Below are 23612 nucleotides of genomic sequence, written 5' to 3' on the forward strand. Positions count from 1 at the left end.
TGCTTGGTGCATATACAACTATGTAAAGCTGATGTAATGATTAAACATCTTTGCTTCAGGCCTTCTTTGCCACAGGATATAATAAGGTACGTGGAAATGGATGATTGCAGAAGCTCTTGAAGAGTCATAAGCCGGTTGCTCTGCAAAGTGGAGATGAACTGGAACTTGCAGTGGAAACTCCAATATAACCAAGAAGTAAATCAGTATCAAATCTGTAATTTACATACTATTTTATATATATAGTCAATAAAAAATTTGAACTTTCCCACATTATTCGCATTTGTCTCATTTTCTTGTCCATATTGGAGATCCCACTGCAAGCTCCAGTTCATCCCCACTTTGACAGAGCAATCGGGGTATGGGTGTTGAAGAGCATTTGTCACCATCCATCATCACGTGACCTTATTATATTCTGTGGCAAAGCAGGACTGAAGCAAATGAGTTTCATCTTTACATCAGCTTTACATTTCTTGATGTTCACTATAAAATCACACCATGAACAGTTGGGACCACTGCATATCTAATATTGTTGGCAGTAAACTGCTTTTTTTCTGATTTCATTGATTTTAAATACTGAAATCATTGAAGGAAGCATAGGAAATGTAAGACAAAACATAAATGTTCGAAACAAACTTTCGTTAAAAGAAGGAATTATGTCATGCTTCATGTGCTTTACGTTATGTAAATCTTATCTCATAAATGTACATTTCTATGCTAAACATCTATGCCCTTTTGTTGATGTGATGTTATAGATGATAATGATGGGCTTTCTTTGGTTGACGAAAATATCTGTTTTGACCTTATCTAGCGGATTTCTGCGAAGGACAGATGGAGGAAGCAAGGATGGAAAATTTGTGCATAGTTTTAAAGCTGGTGAAAGACATTTGTAGTTAAATGTGACTGTACATTAAGCACAAAGCAAGCTTCTGCAAATAACTGTGGGATGAATGAGCAGTTAATTGTGTTTCAAAGCAGTAAACCAAACTCCTCACCCATCCTTTCCTATATCGAGACTATCTGTCCCACCTGTGACAGAGACTGCAATCCCCATATTGGACTGTTCAGTCACCTAAGAACTAACTTTTAGAGTGGAAGCAAGTCTTCCTCGATTTCCAGGGACTGCATATGATAATGGTAATCTAGTTTGGTGGTGCTGGCTGAGGTAGGTATATTGGCCAGCACACTTCGAGTGTTCCCTGCTTTTCTTTTGTAAAGTGCCTTTGGAATTTTTACACGGGCGGATGAGGCCTTGGTTTAAGCTTCCAGTTTCAGGGTGGAAAAGTAACCATTTCCTCCTCTCTGTGAGACATGCACAAATGATTTTATTTGATATAACTGCACCAGCTAAGAAAAACAGTATTGTTCTTCCAGGAGCCAAACTAAGTCCACTTCATTGTCTCCCAGTGGATATTACAAACTTCTATCCAAGTCGTTTAGGTCGAAATAGCCACCTAGCACCAGCACTGCCACTCACCACAAGGCAACCTCCGAAGCAATGCAATCAACAGCTTGGGAAATCTACCAATTAGTTGTCTTTAAGTTTCTCTGAAAACCAGTACTTTTCTGCCTGGGACTTGCTCACATTCACAAACCAGATCTAAACACAGACATCCAGATATATGATCATACAGTCCATTGGAGCAATGAATAACACTTAATGAGGTTGAGAGAAGTTGCAAAAATAATTTATTGTAACATTGAAAAATTGTATTTATAAAAAAACCTTTCGAACAAGGATCTAGTCAACTTATAAATATGATTCAATAAATATAAAAAAATAACATGTTCTTGTAATTTACTTTCCTCACGGTGCAAAATCTTAACGCGGTATCGCAAAAATATATGAATATAATAACTAAAAATAATTTAACAGCTTATTACATGATAGTTTCATGATTCCTTCACATTAGCTCTTGAAATGAGAGTTGCTGTAACATTGTCGATGTTTTAAATAGCAATAACATTGGAATTGTAAAAATATTTGAATAAATACATCAATATCTCCCAGTAATGAGAAAATATTCTGTTTAAAATGTTCACTGCGTGACCTTCAGTTGCTTTTGCTGATTTTTGCTATTATGGTCTGAATCTGCTGTAAACGGGCCTTGGTCTGAGAGCAGACGATTTTCCAGGCACACTCGCCGAATCTCTGTAAAAGGCAGAAATATTGAAATGTATTACCGGGAATATACTGGGAGAAAAAGCAACAATCTATATTGCAAACTCATGGTACAGTTTTTACGGAAGGATAAGGATTACTTTGGTCCCGGGGAGCATTGGGACATGGCAAATCTCTTCATGCCGAATTCCTCTGACTGATGTTGCAGTGAAATGATTAATATTTTCCAACAGATTTCACCGGAAATTCGCACCAGAGGAAATCTTCACAAATACACCGATAGTGTCTCCTTGTAGGGCCTGGAGTCATCGGCAATTTACAGATTGAGGGATGTATATTTGGGATACCCACATGGTGCTTCACTCGGGATAAAACATTCAAATATTCATTCCCATACCTCCAGTTCTAAAAACTCCCTCAACTTCCCGAAGTATTCCTGAATTTCCTCGCTGTTGGAGTATGACAGAGGTTCCCTGACACATCCTCTCAGATCCTCCAGCTGCTGAATCAGTAGAATACGAAACCCTTCCAGCAGCGCAGCGTCCCAGGGCGCGGTGCTCAGATTCTGGGTGAAGGTCTTGTTGATTTGATCCAAAGTTTGATGGATAACCCGGATCTTGTCCTCGGCCTATAAAATACACAGCGTTACTTCACGGGAAAGCTCGGTGTTACTCAAAAAGTTACTTGACAATATAGAATATTGCGGTCTGCCCAAATATTATTTATACAATTAAAAACTGGTCAATAAGTCAGGCACTGCTACAACAGAAATACATTCTGAACTGGATACTTACATTTAAGTTGTTTGAAAGTGTGATCAGATCGAGGGGTTGGGTCTGCAGTGCCACTCTCCTTGTCACACAGTGCCGGGGCAGTCTACCTCCCTGGAACACAGGAGAATTCCGCTTAATACAATTGGCCACACACACAAACTCTGGAGATGGGAGAGATGGCGATCAGTTCAAACTCACCATTTCAATCAGTTTGCCCAGAGTCTTTGTGTTGTGAATGCGCAGCCTCTCACAGCCCAGACTCATGGTCCCGGCCAACCAGGCCAACATAATCCAACATCTCCAAGCACACGAGAGCGCCATGTTCCAGCACACAGGGTGAAGCACCGAGCTGGAATTGCAGAGGGATAAAATCATTAGCGATCAGCATCCGACAAGAGTCATTTTAATGTGGGTTAGTAAGTGAACAAACTCGGCAGTGTCTTACCTGTTTAAGGTGAATCCTCTGACAGAGACAAGTGTCAATTGTTGTCAGCCTCAGGAGTGAAGTATCAGAGTAAGACCATGCCGAATATAAATGATCTGCTGTTTGCATCACAAAAGTGAAAAGGCAGGTTGGTACCCACAGGGAGATTTTCTGCCCACATTCGATTTTCAGATGCGAGGAATTCACCGTATAAAACAATCCCCAAGAAAAACTGTAAAAGCGGCTCCGATTTCGTCTTCAGTCTTTAGGCAGTCTTAGCAGTACCTCGGACTGGAGGATGTGGTTGTAGCCGCACTCGCGAACTGCCCTGCTCTGAATTGAGGAAATACCAAAACCCTGTTAAATCCGAAATGAAAGCTACACTGCACTGGGACAATCGGAGCATTTCTAACTGTTGTATTGACCAATGAATCCCCCAAAATCAGATTGTTCCAACTTTTTGAGAAACCGTCGGTGACCTGACGAGTAAAGCATCAGCTGTTTGCAATATTTAACAAATGAAAGTCCCCTCCCTCTGTGGCGATCGTTATTCCCTGAGTTATATCCTTCAATTTCCCGAGTTGGGTCTCCCAATATTTTCCTCCTGGGGACGTCCCAGATCTGGCCGGCGGACCGGAGCTCCATTATTCCGTCTCCCTTTCCCTTTCCCTTTTTTTGCGGAAAGATGAATCCCGCCCTTCAGCCTCCGCTCTTTAACCTTAAGGACTGGAGCCTGGTCCCTGATTGGTAGATTGAGGGAAGCCTCAATTATGTTTTAAGCCCACCCTTTTCTCCTGATTCACTGGGGCACAGGGCAGCAGTGTTGCTCTATTGAAAAGTCTGAAGAAGACTTCGCAGACGCAACGTGAACTTGTCTGATGCTGAGCGACCTGCTGAGCACGTTCCCAGAGTTTTCTTTAACTTCCCGCTGCTCTCTAAGGCTGAATTGCTTTGAACGCGTGTAGTTGAGGCAGAGACCATTCCATCTCTTGAAACAAAGCACAGGAAGGAGCAATAGAGAGTCAGGCAGCATTTCAGCGGGATGCTTACCAGATACTCCTCCCCCACCCACCCCGGTGTTGGATGAACATTGGTTTTCCGATGGCTGGAGACTGGATTTTGTTGGTGATGTTGCCCGGGACATGAGCCAGGACTGCCAGTGGCTGCAGTACAGCAAGTTTTTAAAGGAATTCTCAAGAGTGAAATGGTGAGTTTAAAGAGAGAACATTTTTTAAATGGTGAGAAACTATGACATGTTGGTTTTCAGAGAGATGTGTGTGTCCTCGTGCAACAAACACAGACAGTTGGCATTCAGATATAGCAAGCAATAATATGTTTTCCTTGATTGCAAGGGGTTTCGTTCATAAGAGTAAGGAAGACTTGCTGCAATTGTATAGGGCCTTGGTGAGACCATACCTGGAATACTGTGCACAGTTTTGGTCTCCTTATCTAAGGAAGGAGATTGAAGGCAGCACAACAAAGGTTGACTGGATTGATTCCTCAGATGAGAAGCTGTCCTATGAGGATAGATTGTGTAGATTGGACCTATACTCTCTGGAGTTTAGAAGAATGAGGGGTGCGGGGGGGTGGGGGGCGAAATTGCGGTCAGAGGCTTCCTTCGAACGCAAGCATCCGACATCAAAAAAGTCTACGAAAGTACCTGGTGGTCTCAGATAAACGTAGGATCCAAGCGGTGGCCTGCCGGCCTGGACCACCAATCACTGTGTAGTATTCTTATTGATAAAAATTGGTACTCGGTTTGTACGAGTTCCCATGACTATCAATGAGAATACCCTCCTAAAACACGGAAACACAACATAAAAATAAAACACCTCACATATTTAAAATTAATTAAAATTAAATGTAATTAAATGTTTTAGAAAAAAATATATTTTTTGAAAAGTTTAAAATGTGTTTTAATACGGTTGAAAATAAACTTACCTTAATAGACAGGGGGTTTTAATTTAAAAATGAGTGATTAAATTTAATTTTTATATGTTTTAAAACTCTTTTATTGGTAAAAGTAAGCAATGTATCTGTTTTTCGCAGGCGTAAAACTTTGAAGGACATCCGCTGGGCATGAGTTGGACAAATAGCCCAATCTCTCCCGCGTGGATGTCCTTCTACTGGGGATGCGATTGATCTGCATGGAGAAACCTGGATCGATTGTAAAAGACGGATTTCGGCACATGCGCTTCGCAACCCGGAAAGTGGCTTTTATGGGCCCTCACTGGGTCCATGCGCATTTTGTATGGACCCGATGAGATGACACCTTTCGGCCCTGAGTTGTGATCTCATTGAAACATACAAGGTTCTGAAGGGGATTGATGGGGTGGATACTGAGAGGTTGCTACCCCTGGCTGAGACATCTAGAACTTGAGTGTGCCGTCTCAGGATAAGCGGAAGGCCATTTAAGACCAAGACGAGGAGCAATTTCTTCACTCAGGGAGTAGTGAGTCTTTGCAATTCTCTGCCCCAGAGGGCTGTGGATGCTCAGTCTTTGAGTATGTTCAAGGCTGTGTAAACAGATTTTTGGACTCTCGGGGATTCAAGGGTTCTGGAGATTGGGCGGGAAAATGGAGTTGAGGTCAATGAATGGCGGCCTACTCCTGCTCTTATCTGGGGATTAGAGTAACCAATCTTAACTACTAGTTTCTAGGGCTAATCTCCTGTCGGGGAACGGCTGAGGTTGAATAGGTTTTATTACAAACGGCATCGACCCCGATGTGGGATATTTCCTTGGCGTAATTCACATTGAAGTATTAAAATAATGAAGAAATTGCGAAGAAACTGGGTACCAAAATCAAAAGGCCATTTGGGAAGATGAGAATACTACTGACGAACATCATTCTGGGAGAAGATCACCGATGTCATATATTGGCAGGCCTGAAATTCAATGATCTTGCAAAGCATTGATACCAATGTCAATGGGAAGAGGTTTGAGCATCAATGCTAAATTTGTGCAATGTCATTCTAGTGTCGATGTCGGAACAGACTCTGAAGCTAACTAGCCGGAATGCAGGATTGTGGAATTACATGGAATTGCACAGAATTTCTAGCACAGAAACTGATCATTCGGCCCACGTGCTTTATGCTGGTGTTTATGCTCCATCAAACGCTGTCTGCATAGCCAGCTATTCCTGCCTCCCTCTTGTGATTATGTAGCTTTCCCTTAAAAGCATCGATTCTATTTGACCTAACTTCTCGATGTTGGAGCATGTTCCACATTTTAACCACTCTCTGAGTGAAAACGAATGTCTTATTGATTTAAGGAAATGATTAGTAGTCTCCTGGATTCCAGTCGCCAAAGCAGTTTGTCTCTCTGCTTCTTCAGATGCACAGACTGGTGAGACTCTGGCAGTCAGTCATACCATGTATTCGCCATTCAGATCTCCTTGAAAGGCATCAAGGGGTATGGGGAAAAAGATGGAATATGGTGTTGAGATGGAGATCAGCAATGAATACATTGAATGGCGGTGCAGATTCGAAGGACCCAATGGCTGACTACTGCACCTATTTTCTATGTTTCTATATTTCCAAAGAATCATTCACTTTTAGGGGAATGTTCGTAAAATAGCTGGTGACAATGTACTCTTCCATTGTAGAGGGAGGGTTTTACCATTGGTAATTCAGCTCAGCGCTCTTTACATTGATGTACAATGTTTATGCAGAAAATGGCACACTAAAAGATTTTGTGAAACACAATTATATTCTGATAATTATCTACCACAAAGTTTACATTTCCACTGATGGCTTAAGAATAATCAAAGTGCATGACTGGAATTTGCATTAAGTTACCGAATTTTATTCCAGTGCTACATTGCTTTTGTTAAAGAAAGACGTTATATCGTGCCTTTTACGATCACCGGACATCGCAAAACGCTTTACAGTCAATGGAGTACGTTTGGAGTGGAGTCACTATTGTAATATTAACTGGCTGCTTGGTGCATATACAACTATGTAAAGCTGATGTAATGATTAAACATCTTTGCTTCAGACCTTCTTTGCCACAGGATATAATAAGGTACGTGGAAATGGATGATTGCAGAAGCTCTTGAAGAGTCATAAGCCGGTTGCTCTGCAAAGTGGAGATGAACTGGAACTTGCAGTGGAAACTCCAATATAACCAAGAAGTAAATCAGTATCAAATCTGTAATTTACATACTATTTTATATATATAGTAAATAAAAAATTTGAACTTTCCCACATTATTCGCATTTGTCTCATTTTCTTGTCCATATTGGAGATCCCACTGCAAGCTCCAGTTCATCCCCACTTTGACAGAGCAATCGGGGTATGGGTGTTGAAGAGCATTTGTCACCATCCATCATCACGTGACCTTATTATATTCTGTGGCAAAGCAGGACTGAAGCAAATGAGTTTCATCTTTACATCAGCTTTACATTTCTTGATGTTCACTATAAAATCACACCATGAACAGTTGGGACCACTGCATATCTAATATTGTTGGCAGTAAACTGTTTTTTTTCTGATTTCATTGATTTTAAATACTGAAATCATTGAAGGAAGCATAGGAAATGTAAGACAAAACATAAATGTTCGAAACAAACTTTCGTTAAAAGAAGGAATTATGTCATGCTTCATGTGCTTTACGTTATGTAAATCTTATCTCATAAATGTACATTTCTATGCTAAACATCTATGCCCTTTTGTTGATGTGATGTTATAGATGATAATGATGGGCTTTCTTTGGTTGACGAAAATATCTGTTTTGACCTTATCTAGCGGATTTCTGCGAAGGACAGATGGAGGAAGCAAGGATGGAAAATTTGTGCATAGTTTTAAAGCTGGTGAAAGACATTTGTAGTTAAATGTGACTGTACATTAAGCACAAAGCAAGCTTCTGCAAATAACTGTGGGATGAATGAGCAGTTAATTGTGTTTCAAAGCAGTAAACCAAACTCCTCACCCATCCTTTCCTATATCGAGACTATCTGTCCCACCTGTGACAGAGACTGCAATCCCCATATTGGACTGTTCAGTCACCTAAGAACTAACTTTTAGAGTGGAAGCAAGTCTTCCTCGATTTCCAGGGACTGCATATGATAATGGTAATCTAGTTTGGTGGTGCTGGCTGAGGTAGGTATATTGGCCAGCACACTTCGAGTGTTCCCTGCTTTTCTTTTGTAAAGTGCCTTTGGAATTTTTACACGGGCGGATGAGGCCTTGGTTTAAGCTTCCAGTTTCAGGGTGGAAAAATAACCATTTCCTCCTCTCTGTGAGACATGCACAAATGATTTTATTTGATATAACTGCACCAGCTAAGAAAAACAGTATTGTTCTTCCAGGAGCCAAACTAAGTCCACTTCATTGTCTCCCAGTGGATATTACAAACTTCTATCCAAGTCGTTTAGGTCGAAATAGCCACCTAGCACCAGCACTGCCACTCACCACAAGGCAACCTCCGAAGCAATGCAATCAACAGCTTGGGAAATCTACCAATTAGTTGTCTTTAAGTTTCTCTGAAAACCAGTACTTTTCTGCCTGGGACTTGCTCACATTCACAAACCAGATCTAAACACAGACATCCAGATATATGATCATACAGTCCATTGGAGCAATGAATAACACTTAATGAGGTTGAGAGAAGTTGCAAAAATAATTTATTGTAACATTGAAAAATTGTATTTATAAAAAAACCTTTCGAACAAGGATCTAGTCAACTTATAAATATGATTCAATAAATATAAAAAAATAACATGTTCTTGTAATTTACTTTCCTCACGGTGCAAAATCTTAACGCGGTATCGCAAAAATATATGAATATAATAACTAAAAATAATTTAACAGCTTATTACATGATAGTTTCATGATTCCTTCACATTAGCTCTTGAAATGAGAGTTGCTGTAACATTGTCGATGTTTTAAATAGCAATAACATTGGAATTGTAAAAATATTTGAATAAATACATCAATATCTCCCAATAATGAGAAAATATTCTGTTTAAAATGTTCACTGCGTGACCTTCAGTTGCTTTTGCTGATTTTTGCTATTATGGTCTGAATCTGCTGTAAACGGGCCTTGGTCTGAGAGCAGACGATTTTCCAGGCACACTCGCCGAATCTCTGTAAAAGGCAGAAATATTGAAATGTATTACCGGGAATATACTGGGAGAAAAAGCAACAATCTATATTGCAAACTCATGGTACAGTTTTTACGGAAGGATAAGGATTACTTTGGTCCCGGGGAGCATTGGGACATGGCAAATCTCTTCATGCCGAATTCCTCTGACTGATGTTGCAGTGAAATGATTAATATTTTCCAACAGATTTCACCGGAAATTCGCACCAGAGGAAATCTTCACAAATACACCGATAGTGTCTCCTTGTAGGGCCTGGAGTCATCGGCAATTTACAGATTGAGGGATGTATATTTGGGATACCCACATGGTGCTTCACTCGGGATAAAACATTCAAATATTCATTCCCATACCTCCAGTTCTAAAAACTCCCTCAACTTCCCGAAGTATTCCTGAATTTCCTCGCTGTTGGAGTATGACAGAGGTTCCCTGACACATCCTCTCAGATCCTCCAGCTGCTGAATCAGTAGAATACGAAACCCTTCCAGCAGCGCAGCGTCCCAGGGCGCGGTGCTCAGATTCTGGGTGAAGGTCTTGTTGATTTGATCCAAAGTTTGATGGATAACCCGGATCTTGTCCTCGGCCTATAAAATACACAGCGTTACTTCACGGGAAAGCTCGGTGTTACTCAAAAAGTTACTTGACAATATAGAATATTGCGGTCTGCCCAAATATTATTTATACAATTAAAAACTGGTCAATAAGTCAGGCACTGCTACAACAGAAATACATTCTGAACTGGATACTTACATTTAAGTTGTTTGAAAGTGTGATCAGATCGAGGGGTTGGGTCTGCAGTGCCACTCTCCTTGTCACACAGTGCCGGGGCAGTCTACCTCCCTGGAACACAGGAGAATTCCGCTTAATACAATTGGCCACACACACAAACTCTGGAGATGGGAGAGATGGCGATCAGTTCAAACTCACCATTTCAATCAGTTTGCCCAGAGTCTTTGTGTTGTGAATGCGCAGCCTCTCACAGCCCAGACTCATGGTCCCGGCCAACCAGGCCAACATAATCCAACATCTCCAAGCACACGAGAGCGCCATGTTCCAGCACACAGGGTGAAGCACCGAGCTGGAATTGCAGAGGGATAAAATCATTAGCGATCAGCATCCGACAAGAGTCATTTTAATGTGGGTTAGTAAGTGAACAAACTCGGCAGTGTCTTACCTGTTTAAGGTGAATCCTCTGACAGAGACAAGTGTCAATTGTTGTCAGCCTCAGGAGTGAAGTATCAGAGTAAGACCATGCCGAATATAAATGATCTGCTGTTTGCATCACAAAAGTGAAAAGGCAGGTTGGTACCCACAGGGAGATTTTCTGCCCACATTCGATTTTCAGATGCGAGGAATTCACCGTATAAAACAATCCCCAAGAAAAACTGTAAAAGCGGCTCCGATTTCGTCTTCAGTCTTTAGGCAGTCTTAGCAGTACCTCGGACTGGAGGATGTGGTTGTAGCCGCACTCGCGAACTGCCCTGCTCTGAATTGAGGAAATACCAAAACCCTGTTAAATCCGAAATGAAAGCTACACTGCACTGGGACAATCGGAGCATTTCTAACTGTTGTATTGACCAATGAATCCCCCAAAATCAGATTGTTCCAACTTTTTGAGAAACCGTCGGTGACCTGACGAGTAAAGCATCAGCTGTTTGCAATATTTAACAAATGAAAGTCCCCTCCCTCTGTGGCGATCGTTATTCCCTGAGTTATATCCTTCAATTTCCCGAGTTGGGTCTCCCAATATTTTCCTCCTGGGGACGTCCCAGATCTGGCCGGCGGACCGGAGCTCCATTATTCCGTCTCCCTTTCCCTTTCCCTTTTTTTGCGGAAAGATGAATCCCGCCCTTCAGCCTCCGCTCTTTAACCTTAAGGACTGGAGCCTGGTCCCTGATTGGTAGATTGAGGGAAGCCTCAATTATGTTTTAAGCCCACCCTTTTCTCCTGATTCACTGGGGCACAGTGCAGCAGTGTTGCTCTATTGAAAAGTCTGAAGAAGACTTCGCAGACGCAACGTGAACTTGTCTGATGCTGAGCGACCTGCTGAGCACGTTCCCAGAGTTTTCTTTAACTTCCCGCTGCTCTCTAAGGCTGAATTGCTTTGAACGCGTGTAGTTGAGGCAGAGACCATTCCATCTCTTGAAACAAAGCACAGGAAGGAGCAATAGAGAGTCAGGCAGCATTTCAGCGGGATGCTTACCAGATACTCCTCCCCCACCCACCCCGGTGTTGGATGAACATTGGTTTTCCGATGGCTGGAGACTGGATTTTGTTGGTGATGTTGCCCGGGACATGAGCCAGGACTGCCAGTGGCTGCAGTACAGCAAGTTTTTAAAGGAATTCTCAAGAGTGAAATGGTGAGTTTAAAGAGAGAACATTTTTTAAATGGTGAGAAACTATGACATGTTGGTTTTCAGAGAGATGTGTGTGTCCTCGTGCAACAAACACAGACAGTTGGCATTCAGATATAGCAAGCAATAATATGTTTTCCTTGATTGCAAGGGGTTTCGTTCATAAGAGTAAGGAAGACTTGCTGCAATTGTATAGGGCCTTGGTGAGACCATACCTGGAATACTGTGCACAGTTTTGGTCTCCTTATCTAAGGAAGGAGATTGAAGGCAGCACAACAAAGGTTGACTGGATTGATTCCTCAGATGAGAAGCTGTCCTATGAGGATAGATTGTGTAGATTGGACCTATACTCTCTGGAGTTTAGAAGAATGAGGGGTGCGGGGGGGTGGGGGGCGAAATTGCGGTCAGAGGCTTCCTTCGAACGCAAGCATCCGACATCAAAAAAGTCTACGAAAGTACCTGGTGGTCTCAGATAAACGTAGGATCCAAGCGGTGGCCTGCCGGCCTGGACCACCAATCACTGTGTAGTATTCTTATTGATAAAAATTGGTACTCGGTTTGTACGAGTTCCCATGACTATCAATGAGAATACCCTCCTAAAACACGGAAACACAACATAAAAATAAAACACCTCACATATTTAAAATTAATTAAAATTAAATGTAATTAAATGTTTTAGAAAAAAATATATTTTTTGAAAAGTTTAAAATGTGTTTTAATACGGTTGAAAATAAACTTACCTTAATAGACAGGGGGTTTTAATTTAAAAATGAGTGATTAAATTTAATTTTTATATGTTTTAAAACTCTTTTATTGGTAAAAGTAAGCAATGTATCTGTTTTTCGCAGGCGTAAAACTTTGAAGGACATCCGCTGGGCATGAGTTGGACAAATAGCCCAATCTCTCCCGCGTGGATGTCCTTCTACTGGGGATGCGATTGATCTGCATGGAGAAACCTGGATCGATTGTAAAAGACGGATTTCGGCACATGCGCTTCGCAACCCGGAAAGTGGCTTTTATGGGCCCTCACTGGGTCCATGCGCATTTTGTATGGACCCGATGAGATGACACCTTTCGGCCCTGAGTTGTGATCTCATTGAAACATACAAGGTTCTGAAGGGGATTGATGGGGTGGATACTGAGAGGTTGCTACCCCTGGCTGAGACATCTAGAACTTGAGTGTGCCGTCTCAGGATAAGCGGAAGGCCATTTAAGACCAAGACGAGGAGCAATTTCTTCACTCAGGGAGTAGTGAGTCTTTGCAATTTTCTGCCCCAGAGGGCTGTGGATGCTCAGTCTTTGAGTATGTTCAAGGCTGTGTAAACAGATTTTTGGACTCTCGGGGATTCAAGGGTTCTGGAGATTGGGCGGGAAAATGGAGTTGAGGTCAATGAATGGCGGCCTACTCCTGCTCTTATCTGGGGATTAGAGTAACCAATCTTAACTACTAGTTTCTAGGGCTAATCTCCTGTCGGGGAACGGCTGAGGTTGAATAGGTTTTATTACAAACGGCATCGACCCCGATGTGGGATATTTCCTTGGCGTAATTCACATTGAAGTATTAAAATAATGAAGAAATTGCGAAGAAACTGGGTACCAAAATCAAAAGGCCATTTGGGAAGATGAGAATACTACTGACGAACATCATTCTGGGAGAAGATCACCGATGTCATATTTTGGCAGGCCTGAAATTCAATGATCTTGCAAAGCATTGATACCAATGTCAATGGGAAGAGGTTTGAGCATCAATGCTAAATTTGTGCAATGTCATTCTAGTGTCGATGTCGGAACAGACTCTGAAGCTAACTAGCCGGAATGCAGGATTGTGGAATTACATGGAATTGCACAGAATTTCTAGCACAGAAACTGATCATTCGGCCCACGTGCTTTATGCTGGTGTTTATGCTCCATCAAACGCTGTCTGCATAGCCAGCTATTCCTGCCTCCCTCTTGTGATTATGTAGCTTTCCCTTAAAAGCATCGATTCTATTTGACCTAACTTCTCGATGTTGGAGCATGTTCCACATTTTAACCACTCTCTGAGTGAAAACGAATGTCTTATTGATTTAAGGAAATGATTAGTAGTCTCCTGGATTCCAGTCGCCAAAGCAGTTTGTCTCTCTGCTTCTTCAGATGCACAGACTGGTGAGACTCTGGCAGTCAGTCATACCATGTATTCGCCATTCAGATCTCCTTGAAAGGCATCAAGGGGTATGGGGAAAAAGATGGAATATGGTGTTGAGATGGAGATCAGCAATGAATACATTGAATGGCGGTGCAGATTCGAAGGACCCAATGGCTGACTACTGCACCTATTTTCTATGTTTCTATATTTCCAAAGAATCATTCACTTTTAGGGGAATGTTCGTACAATAGCTGGTGACAATTACTCTTCCATTGTAGAGGGAGGGTTTTACCATTGGTAATTCAGCTCAGCGATCTTTACATTGATGTACAATGTCTATGCAGAAAATGGCGCGCTAAAAGATTTTGAGAAACACAATTATATTCTGATAATTATCTACCACAAAGTTTACATTTCCACTGATGGCTTAAGAATAATCAAAGTGCATGACTGGAATTTGTATTAAGTTACCGAATTTTATTCCAGTGCTGCATTGCTTTTGTTAAAGAAAGACGTTATATCGTGCCTTTTACGATCACCGGACATCGCAAAACGCTTTACAGTCAATGGAGTACGTTTGGAGTGGAGTCACTATTGTAATATTAACTGGCTGCTTGGTGCATATACAACTATGTAAAGCTGATGTAATGATTAAACATCTTTGCTTCAGACCTTCTTTGCCACAGGATATAATAAGGTACGTGGAAATGGATGATTGCAGAAGCTCTTGAAGAGTCATAAGCCGGTTGCTCTGCAAAGTGGAGATGAACTGGAACTTGCAGTGGAAACTCCAATATAACCAAGAAGTAAATCAGTATCAAATCTGTAATTTACATACTATTTTATATATATAGTAAATAAAAAATTTGAACTTTCCCACATTATTCGCATTTGTCTCATTTTCTTGTCCATATTGGAGATCCCACTGCAAGCTCCAGTTCATCCCCACTTTGACAGAGCAATCGGGGTATGGGTGTTGAAGAGCATTTGTCACCATCCATCATCACGTGACCTTATTATATTCTGTGGCAAAGCAGGACTGAAGCAAATGAGTTTCATCTTTACATCAGCTTTACATTTCTTGATGTTCACTATAAAATCACACCATGAACAGTTGGGACCACTGCATATCTAATATTGTTGGCAGTAAACTGTTTTTTTTCTGATTTCATTGATTTTAAATACTGAAATCATTGAAGGAAGCATAGGAAATGTAAGACAAAACATAAATGTTCGAAACAAACTTTCGTTAAAAGAAGGAATTATGTCATGCTTCATGTGCTTTACGTTATGTAAATCTTATCTCATAAATGTACATTTCTATGCTAAACATCTATGCCCTTTTGTTGATGTGATGTTATAGATGATAATGATGGGCTTTCTTTGGTTGACGAAAATATCTGTTTTGACCTTATCTAGCGGATTTCTGCGAAGGACAGATGGAGGAAGCAAGGATGGAAAATTTGTGCATAGTTTTAAAGCTGGTGAAAGACATTTGTAGTTAAATGTGACTGTACATTAAGCACAAAGCAAGCTTCTGCAAATAACTGTGGGATGAATGAGCAGTTAATTGTGTTTCAAAGCAGTAAACCAAACTCCTCACCCATCCTTTCCTATATCGAGACTATCTGTCCCACCTGTGACAGAGACTGCAATCCCCATATTGGACTGTTCAGTCACCTAAGAACTAACTTTTAGAGTGGAAGCAAGTCTTCCTCGATTTCCAGGGACTGCATATGATAATGGTAATCTAGTTTGGTGGTGCTGGCTGAGGTAGGTATATTGGCCAGCACACTTCGAGTGTTCCCTGCTTTTCTTTTGTAAAGTGCCTTTGGAATTTTTACACGGGCGGATGAGGCCTTGGTTTAAGCTTCCAGTTTCAGGGTGGAAAAGTAACCATTTCCTCCTCTCTGTGAGACATGCACAAATTATTTTATTTGATATAACTGCACCAGCTAAGAAAAACAGTATTGTTCTTCCAGGAGCAAAACTAAGTCCACTTCATTGTCTCCCAGTGGATATTACAAACTTCTATCCAAGTCGTTTAGGTCGAAATAGCCACCTAGCACCAGCACTGCCACTCACCACAAGGCAACCTCCGAAGCAATGCAATCAACAGCTTGGGAAATCTACCAATTAGTTGTCTTTAAGTTTCTCTGAAAACCAGTACTTTTCTGCCTGGGACTTGCTCACATTCACAAACCAGATCTAAACACAGACATCCAGATATATGATCATACAGTCCATTGGAGCAATGAATAACACTTAATGAGGTTGAGAGAAGTTGCAAAAATAATTTATTGTAACATTGAAAAATTGTATTTATAAAAAAACCTTTCGAACAAGGATCTAGTCAACTTATAAATATGATTCAATAAATATAAAAAAATAACATGTTCTTGTAATTTACTTTCCTCACGGTGCAAAATCTTAACGCGGTATCGCAAAAATATATGAATATAATAACTAAAAATAATTTAACAGCTTATTACATGATAGTTTCATGATTCCTTCACATTAGCTCTTGAAATGAGAGTTGCTGTAACATTGTCGATGTTTTAAATAGCAATAACATTGGAATTGTAAAAATATTTGAATAAATACATCAATATCTCCCAGTAATGAGAAAATATTCTGTTTAAAATGTTCACTGCGTGACCTTCAGTTGCTTTTGCTGATTTTTGCTATTATGGTCTGAATCTGCTGTAAACGGGCCTTGGTCTGAGAGCAGACGATTTTCCAGGCACACTCGCCGAATCTCTGTAAAAGGCAGAAATATTGAAATGTATTACCGGGAATATACTGGGAGAAAAAGCAACAATCTATATTGCAAACTCATGGTACAGTTTTTACGGAAGGATAAGGATTACTTTGGTCCCAGGGAGCATTGGGACATGGCAAATCTCTTCATGCCGAATTCCTCTGACTGATGTTGCAGTGAAATGATTAATATTTTCCAACAGATTTCACCGGAAATTCGCACCAGAGGAAATCTTCACAAATACACCGATAGTGTCTCCTTGTAGGGCCTGGAGTCATCGGCAATTTACAGATTGAGGGATGTATATTTGGGATACCCACATGGTGCTTCACTCGGGATAAAACATTCAAATATTCATTCCCATACCTCCAGTTCTAAAAACTCCCTCAACTTCCCGAAGTATTCCTGAATTTCCTCGCTGTTGGAGTATGACAGAGGTTCCCTGACACATCCTCTCAGATCCTCCAGCTGCTGAATCAGTAGAATACGAAACCCTTCCAGCAGCGCAGCGTCCCAGGGCGCGGTGCTCAGATTCTGGGTGAAGGTCTTGTTGATTTGATCCAAAGTTTGATGGATAACCCGGATCTTGTCCTCGGCCTATAAAATACACAGCGTTACTTCACGGGAAAGCTCGGTGTTACTCAAAAAGTTACTTGACAATATAGAATATTGCGGTCTGCCCAAATATTATTTATACAATTAAAAACTGGTCAATAAGTCAGGCACTGCTACAACAGAAATACATTCTGAACTGGATACTTACATTTAAGTTGTTTGAAAGTGTGATCAGATCGAGGGGTTGGGTCTGCAGTGCCACTCTCCTTGTTACACAGTGCCGGGGCAGTCTACCTCCCTGGAACACAGGAGAATTCCGCTTAATACAATTGGCCACACACACAAACTCTGGAGATGGGAGAGATGGCGATCAGTTCAAACTCACCATTTCAATCAGTTTGCCCAGAGTCTTTGTGTTGTGAATGCGCAGCCTCTCACAGCCCAGACTCATGGTCCCGGCCAACCAGGCCAACATAATCCAACATCTCCAAGCACACGAGAGCGCCATGTTCCAGCACACAGGGTGAAGCACCGAGCTGGAATTGCAGAGGGATAAAATCATTAGCGATCAGCATCCGACAAGAGTCATTTTAATGTGGGTTAGTAAGTGAACAAACTCGGCAGTGTCTTACCTGTTTAAGGTGAATCCTCTGACAGAGACAAGTGTCAATTGTTGTCAGCCTCAGGAGTGAAGTATCAGAGTAAGACCATGCCGAATATAAATGATCTGCTGTTTGCATCACAAAAGTGAAAAGGCAGGTTGGTACCCACAGGGAGATTTTCTGCCCACATTCGATTTTCAGATGCGAGGAATTCACCGTATAAAACAATCCCCAAGAAAAACTGTAAAAGCGGCTCCGATTTCGTCTTCAGTCTTTAGGCAGTCTTAGCAGTACCTCGGACTGGAGGATGTGGTTGTAGCCGCACTCGCGAACTGCCCTGCTCTGAATTGAGGAAATACCAAAACCCTGTTAAATCCGAAATGAAAGCCACACTGCACTGGGACAATCGGAGCATTTCTAACTGTTGTATTGACCAATGAATCCCCCAAAATCAGATTGTTCCAACTTTTTGAGAAACCGTCGGTGACCTGACGAGTAAAGCATCAGCTGTTTGCAATATTTAACAAATGAAAGTCCCCTCCCTCTGTGGCGATCGTTATTCCCTGAGTTATATCCTTCAATTTCCCGAGTTGGGTCTCCCAATATTTTCCTCTTGGGGACGTCCCAGATCTGGCCGGCGGGCCGGAGCTCCATTATTCCGTCTCCCTTTCCCTTTCCCTTTTTTTGCGGAAAGATGAATCCCGCCCTTCAGCCTCCGCTCTTTAACCTTAAGGACTGGAGCCTGGTCCCTGATTGGTAGATTGAGGGAAGCCTCAATTATGTTTTAAGCCCACCCTTTTCTCCTGATTCACTGGGGCACAGGGCAGCAGTGTTGCTCTATTGAAAAGTCTGAAGAAGACTTCGCAGACGCAACGTGAACTTGTCTGATGCTGAGCGACCTGCTGAGCACGTTCCCAGAGTTTTCTTTAACTTCCCGCTGCTCTCTAAGGCTGAATTGCTTTGAACGCGTGTAGTTGAGGCAGAGACCATTCCATCTCTTGAAACAAAGCACAGGAAGGAGCAATAGAGAGTCAGGCAGCATTTCAGCGGGATGCTTACCAGATACTCCTCCCCCACCCACCCCGGTGTTGGATGAACATTGGTTTTCCGATGGCTGGAGACTGGATTTTGTTGGTGATGTTGCCCGGGACATGAGCCAGGACTGCCAGTGGCTGCAGTACAGCAAGTTTTTAAAGGAATTCTCAAGAGTGAAATGGTGAGTTTAAAGAGAGAACATTTTTTAAATGGTGAGAAACTATGAAATGTTGGTTTTCAGAGAGATGTGTGTGTCCTCGTGCAACAAACACAGACAGTTGGCATTCAGATATAGCAAGCAATAATATGTTTTCCTTGATTGCAAGGGGTTTCGTTCATAAGAGTAAGGAAGACTTGCTGCAATTGTATAGGGCCTTGGTGAGACCATACCTGTAATACTGTGCACAGTTTTGGTCTCCTTATCTAAGGAAGGAGATTGAAGGCAGCACAACAAAGGTTGACTGGATTGATTCCTCAGATGAGAAGCTGTCCTATGAGGATAGATTGTGTAGATTGGACCTATACTCTCTAGAGTTTAGAAGAATGAGGGGTGCGGGGGGTGGGGGGCGAAATTGCGGTCAGAGGCTTCCTTCGAACGCAAGCATCCGACATCAAAAAAGTCTACGAAAGTACCTGGTGGTCTCAGATAAACGTAGGATCCAAGCGGTGGCCTGCCGGCCTGGACCACCAATCACTGTGTAGTATTCTTATTGATAAAAATTGGTACTCGGTTTGTACGAGTTCCCATGACTATCAATGAGAATACCCTCCTAAAACACCGAAACACAACATAAAAATAAAACACCTCACATATTTAAAATTAATTAAAATTAAATGTAATTAAATGTTTTAGAAAAAAATATATTTTTTGAAAAGTTTAAAATGTGTTTTAATAGGGTTGAAAATAAACTTACCTTAATAGACAGGGGGTTTTAATTTAAAAATGAGTGATTAAATTTAATTTTTATATGTTTTAAAATTCTTTTATTGGTAAAAGTAAGCAATGTATCTGATTTTCGCAGGCGTAAAACTTTGAAGGACATCCGCTGGGCATGAGTTGGACAAATAGCCCAATCTCTCCCGCGTGGATGTCCTTCTACTGGGGATGCGATGGATCTGTATGGAGAAACCTGGATCGATTGTAAAAGACGGATTTCGGCACATGCGCATCGCAACCCGGAAAGTGGCTTTTATGGGCCCTCACTGGGTCCATGCGCATTTTGTATGGACCCGATGACATGACACCTTTCGGCCCTGAGTTGTGATCTCATTGAAACATACAAGGTTCTGAAGGGGATTGATGGGGTGGATACTGAGAGGTTGCTACCCCTGGCTGAGACATCTAGAACTTGAGTGTGCCGTCTCAGGATAAGCGGAAGGCCATTTAAGACCAAGACGAAGAGAAATTTCTTCACTCAGGGAGTTGTGAGTCTTTGCAATTCTCTGCCCCAGAGGGCTGTGGATGCTCAGTCTTTGAGTATGTTCAAGGCTGTGTAAACAGATTTTTGGACTCTCGGGGATTCAAGGGTTCTGGAGATTGGGCGGGGAAATGGATTTGAGGTCAATGAATGGCGGCCTACTCCTGCTCTTATCTGGGGATTAGAGTAACCAATCTTAACTACTAGTTTCTAGGGCTAATCTCCTGTCGGGGAACGGCTGAGGTTGAATAGGTTTTATTACAAACGGCATCGACCCCGATGTGGGATATTTCCTTGGCGTAATTCACATTGAAGTATTAAAATAATGAAGAAATTGTGAAGAAACTGGGTACCAAAATCAAAAGGCCATTTGGGAAGATGAGAATACTACTGACGAACATCATTCTGGGAGAAGATCACCGATGTCATATTTTGGCAGGCCTGAAATTCAATGATCTTGCAAAGCATTGATACCAATGTCAATGGGAAGAGGTTTGAGCATCAATGCTAAATTTGTGCAATGTCATTCTGGTGTCGATGTCGGAACAGCCTCTGAAGCTAACTAGCCATGCAGGATTGTGGAATTACATGGAATTGCACAGAATTTCTAGCACAGAAACTGATCATTCGGCCCACGTGCTTTATGCTGGTGTTTATGCTCCATCAAACGCTGTCTGCATAGCCAGCTATTCCTGCCTCCCTCTTGTGATTATGTAGCTTTTCCTTAAAAGCATCGATTCTATTTGACCTATCTTCTCGATGTTGGAGCATGTTCCACATTTTAACCACTCTCTGAGTGAAAACGAATGTCTTATTGATTTAAGAGAATGATTAGTAGTCTCCTGGATTCCAGTCGCCAAAGCAGTTTATCTCTCTGCTTCTTCTGATGCACAGACTGGTGAGACTCTGGCAGTCAGTCATACCATGTATTCGCCATTCAGATCTCCTTGAAAGGCATCAATGGGTATGGGGAAAAAGATGGAATATGGTGTTGAGATGGAGATCAGCCATGAATATATTGAATGGCGGTGCAGATTCGAAGGACCCAATGGCTGACTACTGCTCCTATTTTCTATGTTTCTATATTTCCAAAGAATCATTCACTTTTAGGGGAATGTTCGTACAATAGCTGGTGACAATGTACTCTTCCATTGTAGAGGGAGGGTTTTACCATTGGTAATTCCGCTCAGCGCTCTTTACATTGATGTACAATGGTTATGCAGAAAATGGCGCGCTAAAAGATTTTGTGAAACACAATTATATTCTGATAATTATCTACCACAAAGTTTACATTTCCACTGATGGCTTAAGAATAATCAAAGTGCATGACTGGAATTTGCATTAAGTTACCGAATTTTATTCCAGTGCTACATTGCTTTTGTTAAAGAAAGACGTTATATAGTGCCTTTTACGATCACCGGACATCGCAAAACGCTTTACAGTCAATGGAGTACGTTTGGAGTGGAGTCACTATTGTAATATTAACTGGCTGCTTGGTGCATATACAACTATGTAAAGTTGATGTAATGATTAAACATATTTGCTTCACACCTTCTTTTCCACAGGATATAATAAGGTACGTGGAAATGGATGATTGCAGAAGCTCTTGAAGAGTCATAAGCCGGTTGCACTGCAAAGTGGAGATGAACTGGAACTTGCAGTGGAAACTCCAATATAACCAAGAAGTAAATCAGTACCAAACCTGTAATTTACATACTATTTTATATATATAGTTAATAAAAAATTTGAACTTTCCCACATTATTCGCATTTGTCTCATTTTCTTGTCCATATTGGAGATCCCACTGCAAGCCCCAGTTCATCCCCACTTTGACAGAGCAATCGGGCTATGGGTGTTGAAGAGCATTTGTCACCATCCATCACCACGTGACCTTATTATATTCTGTGGCAAAGCAGGACTGAAGCAAATGAGTTGCATCTTTACATCAGCTTTACATTTCTTGATGTTCACTATAAAATCACACCATGAACAGTTGGGACCACTGCATATCTAATATTGTTGGCAGTAAACTGTTTTTTTTCTGATTTCATTGATTTTAAATACTGAAATCATTGAACGAAACATAGGAAATGTAAGACAAAACATAAATGTTCGAAACAAACTTTCGTTAAAAGAAGGAATTATGTCATGCTTCATGTGCTTTATGTTATGTAAATATTATCTCATAAATGTACATTTCTATGCTAAACATCTATGCCCTTTTGTTGATGTGATGTTATAGATGATAATGATGGGCTTTCTTTGGTTGACGAAAATATCTGTTTTGACCTTATCTAGCGGATTTCTGTGAAGGACAGATGGAGGAAGCAAGGATGGAAAATTTGTGCATAGTTTTAAAGCTGGTGAAAGACATTTGTAGTTAAATGTGACTGTACATTAAGCACAAAGCAAGCTTCTGCAAATAACTGAGGGATGAATGAGCAGTTAATTGTGTTTCAAAGCAGTAAACCAGACTCCCCACCCATCCTTTCCTATATCGAAACTATCTGTCCCACCTGTGACAGAGACTGTAATCCCCATATTGGACTGTTCAGTCACCTAAGAACTAACTTTTAGAGTGGAAGCAAGTCTTCCTCGATTTCCAGGGACTGCATATGATAATGGTAATCTAGTTTGGTGGTGCTGGCTGAGGTAGGTATATTGGCCAGCACACTTCGAGTGTTCCCTGCTTTTCTTTTGTAAAGTGCCTTTGGAATTTTTACACGGGCGGATGAGGCCTTGGTTTAAGCTTCCAGTTTCAGGGTGGAAAAGTAACCATTTCCTCCTCTCTGTGAGACATGCACAAATGATTTTATTTGATATAACTGCACCAGCTAAGAAAAACAGTATCCCAGTGGATATTACAAACTTCTATCCAAGTCGTTTAGGTCAAAATAGACACCTAGCACCATCACTGCCACTCACCACAAGGCGACCTCCGAAGCAATGCAATCAACAGCTTGGGAAATCTACCAATTAGTTGTCTTTAAGTTTCTCTGAAAACCAGTACTTTTCTGCCTGGGACGTGCTCACATTCACAAACCAGATCCAAACACATACATCCAGATATATGATCATACAGTCCATTGTAGCAATGAATAACACTTAATGAGGCAGAGAGAAGTTGCAAAAATAATTTATTGTAACATTGAAAAATTGTATTTATAAAAAACCTTTCGAACAAGGATCTAGTCAACTTATAAATATGATTCAATAAATATAAAAAAAATAACATGTTCTTGTAATTTACTTTCCTCACGATGCAAAATCTTAACGCGGTATCGCAAAAATATATGAATATAATAACTAAAAATAATTTAACATCTTATTACATGATAATTTCAT

The 23612-nt window shown here is 41.2% G+C and overlaps 3 protein-coding genes across 3 annotated transcripts; all 3 read right to left on the minus strand.

The window, feature by feature from the left end:
- Nucleotides 1–2050: 2050 nt before the first annotated feature.
- Nucleotides 2051–3213, minus strand: LOC139233666 (interferon alpha-13-like). The gene is made up of 4 exons (XM_070864070.1): nt 3091–3213; nt 2914–3003; nt 2517–2747; nt 2051–2149 (listed from the first exon to the last, which is right to left on the minus strand). The coding sequence occupies exons 1-4, from the start codon at nt 3211–3213 to the stop codon at nt 2051–2053; spliced, it is 543 nt and encodes a 180-aa protein (XP_070720171.1).
- A 6091-nt stretch (nt 3214–9304) lies between these two features.
- LOC139233667 (interferon alpha-13-like) lies at nt 9305–10467 on the minus strand. The gene is made up of 4 exons (XM_070864072.1): nt 10345–10467; nt 10168–10257; nt 9771–10001; nt 9305–9403 (listed from the first exon to the last, which is right to left on the minus strand). The coding sequence occupies exons 1-4, from the start codon at nt 10465–10467 to the stop codon at nt 9305–9307; spliced, it is 543 nt and encodes a 180-aa protein (XP_070720173.1).
- A 6090-nt stretch (nt 10468–16557) lies between these two features.
- On the minus strand, nt 16558–17720 carry LOC139233668 (interferon alpha-13-like). The gene is made up of 4 exons (XM_070864073.1): nt 17598–17720; nt 17421–17510; nt 17024–17254; nt 16558–16656 (listed from the first exon to the last, which is right to left on the minus strand). The coding sequence occupies exons 1-4, from the start codon at nt 17718–17720 to the stop codon at nt 16558–16560; spliced, it is 543 nt and encodes a 180-aa protein (XP_070720174.1).
- Between the last annotated feature and the right edge of the window lie 5892 nt (nt 17721–23612).

This window comes from Pristiophorus japonicus, chromosome 21 (genome assembly GCF_044704955.1).
Source record: "Pristiophorus japonicus isolate sPriJap1 chromosome 21, sPriJap1.hap1, whole genome shotgun sequence".
In the NCBI taxonomy this organism is placed as follows: Eukaryota; Metazoa; Chordata; class Chondrichthyes; family Pristiophoridae; genus Pristiophorus; species Pristiophorus japonicus.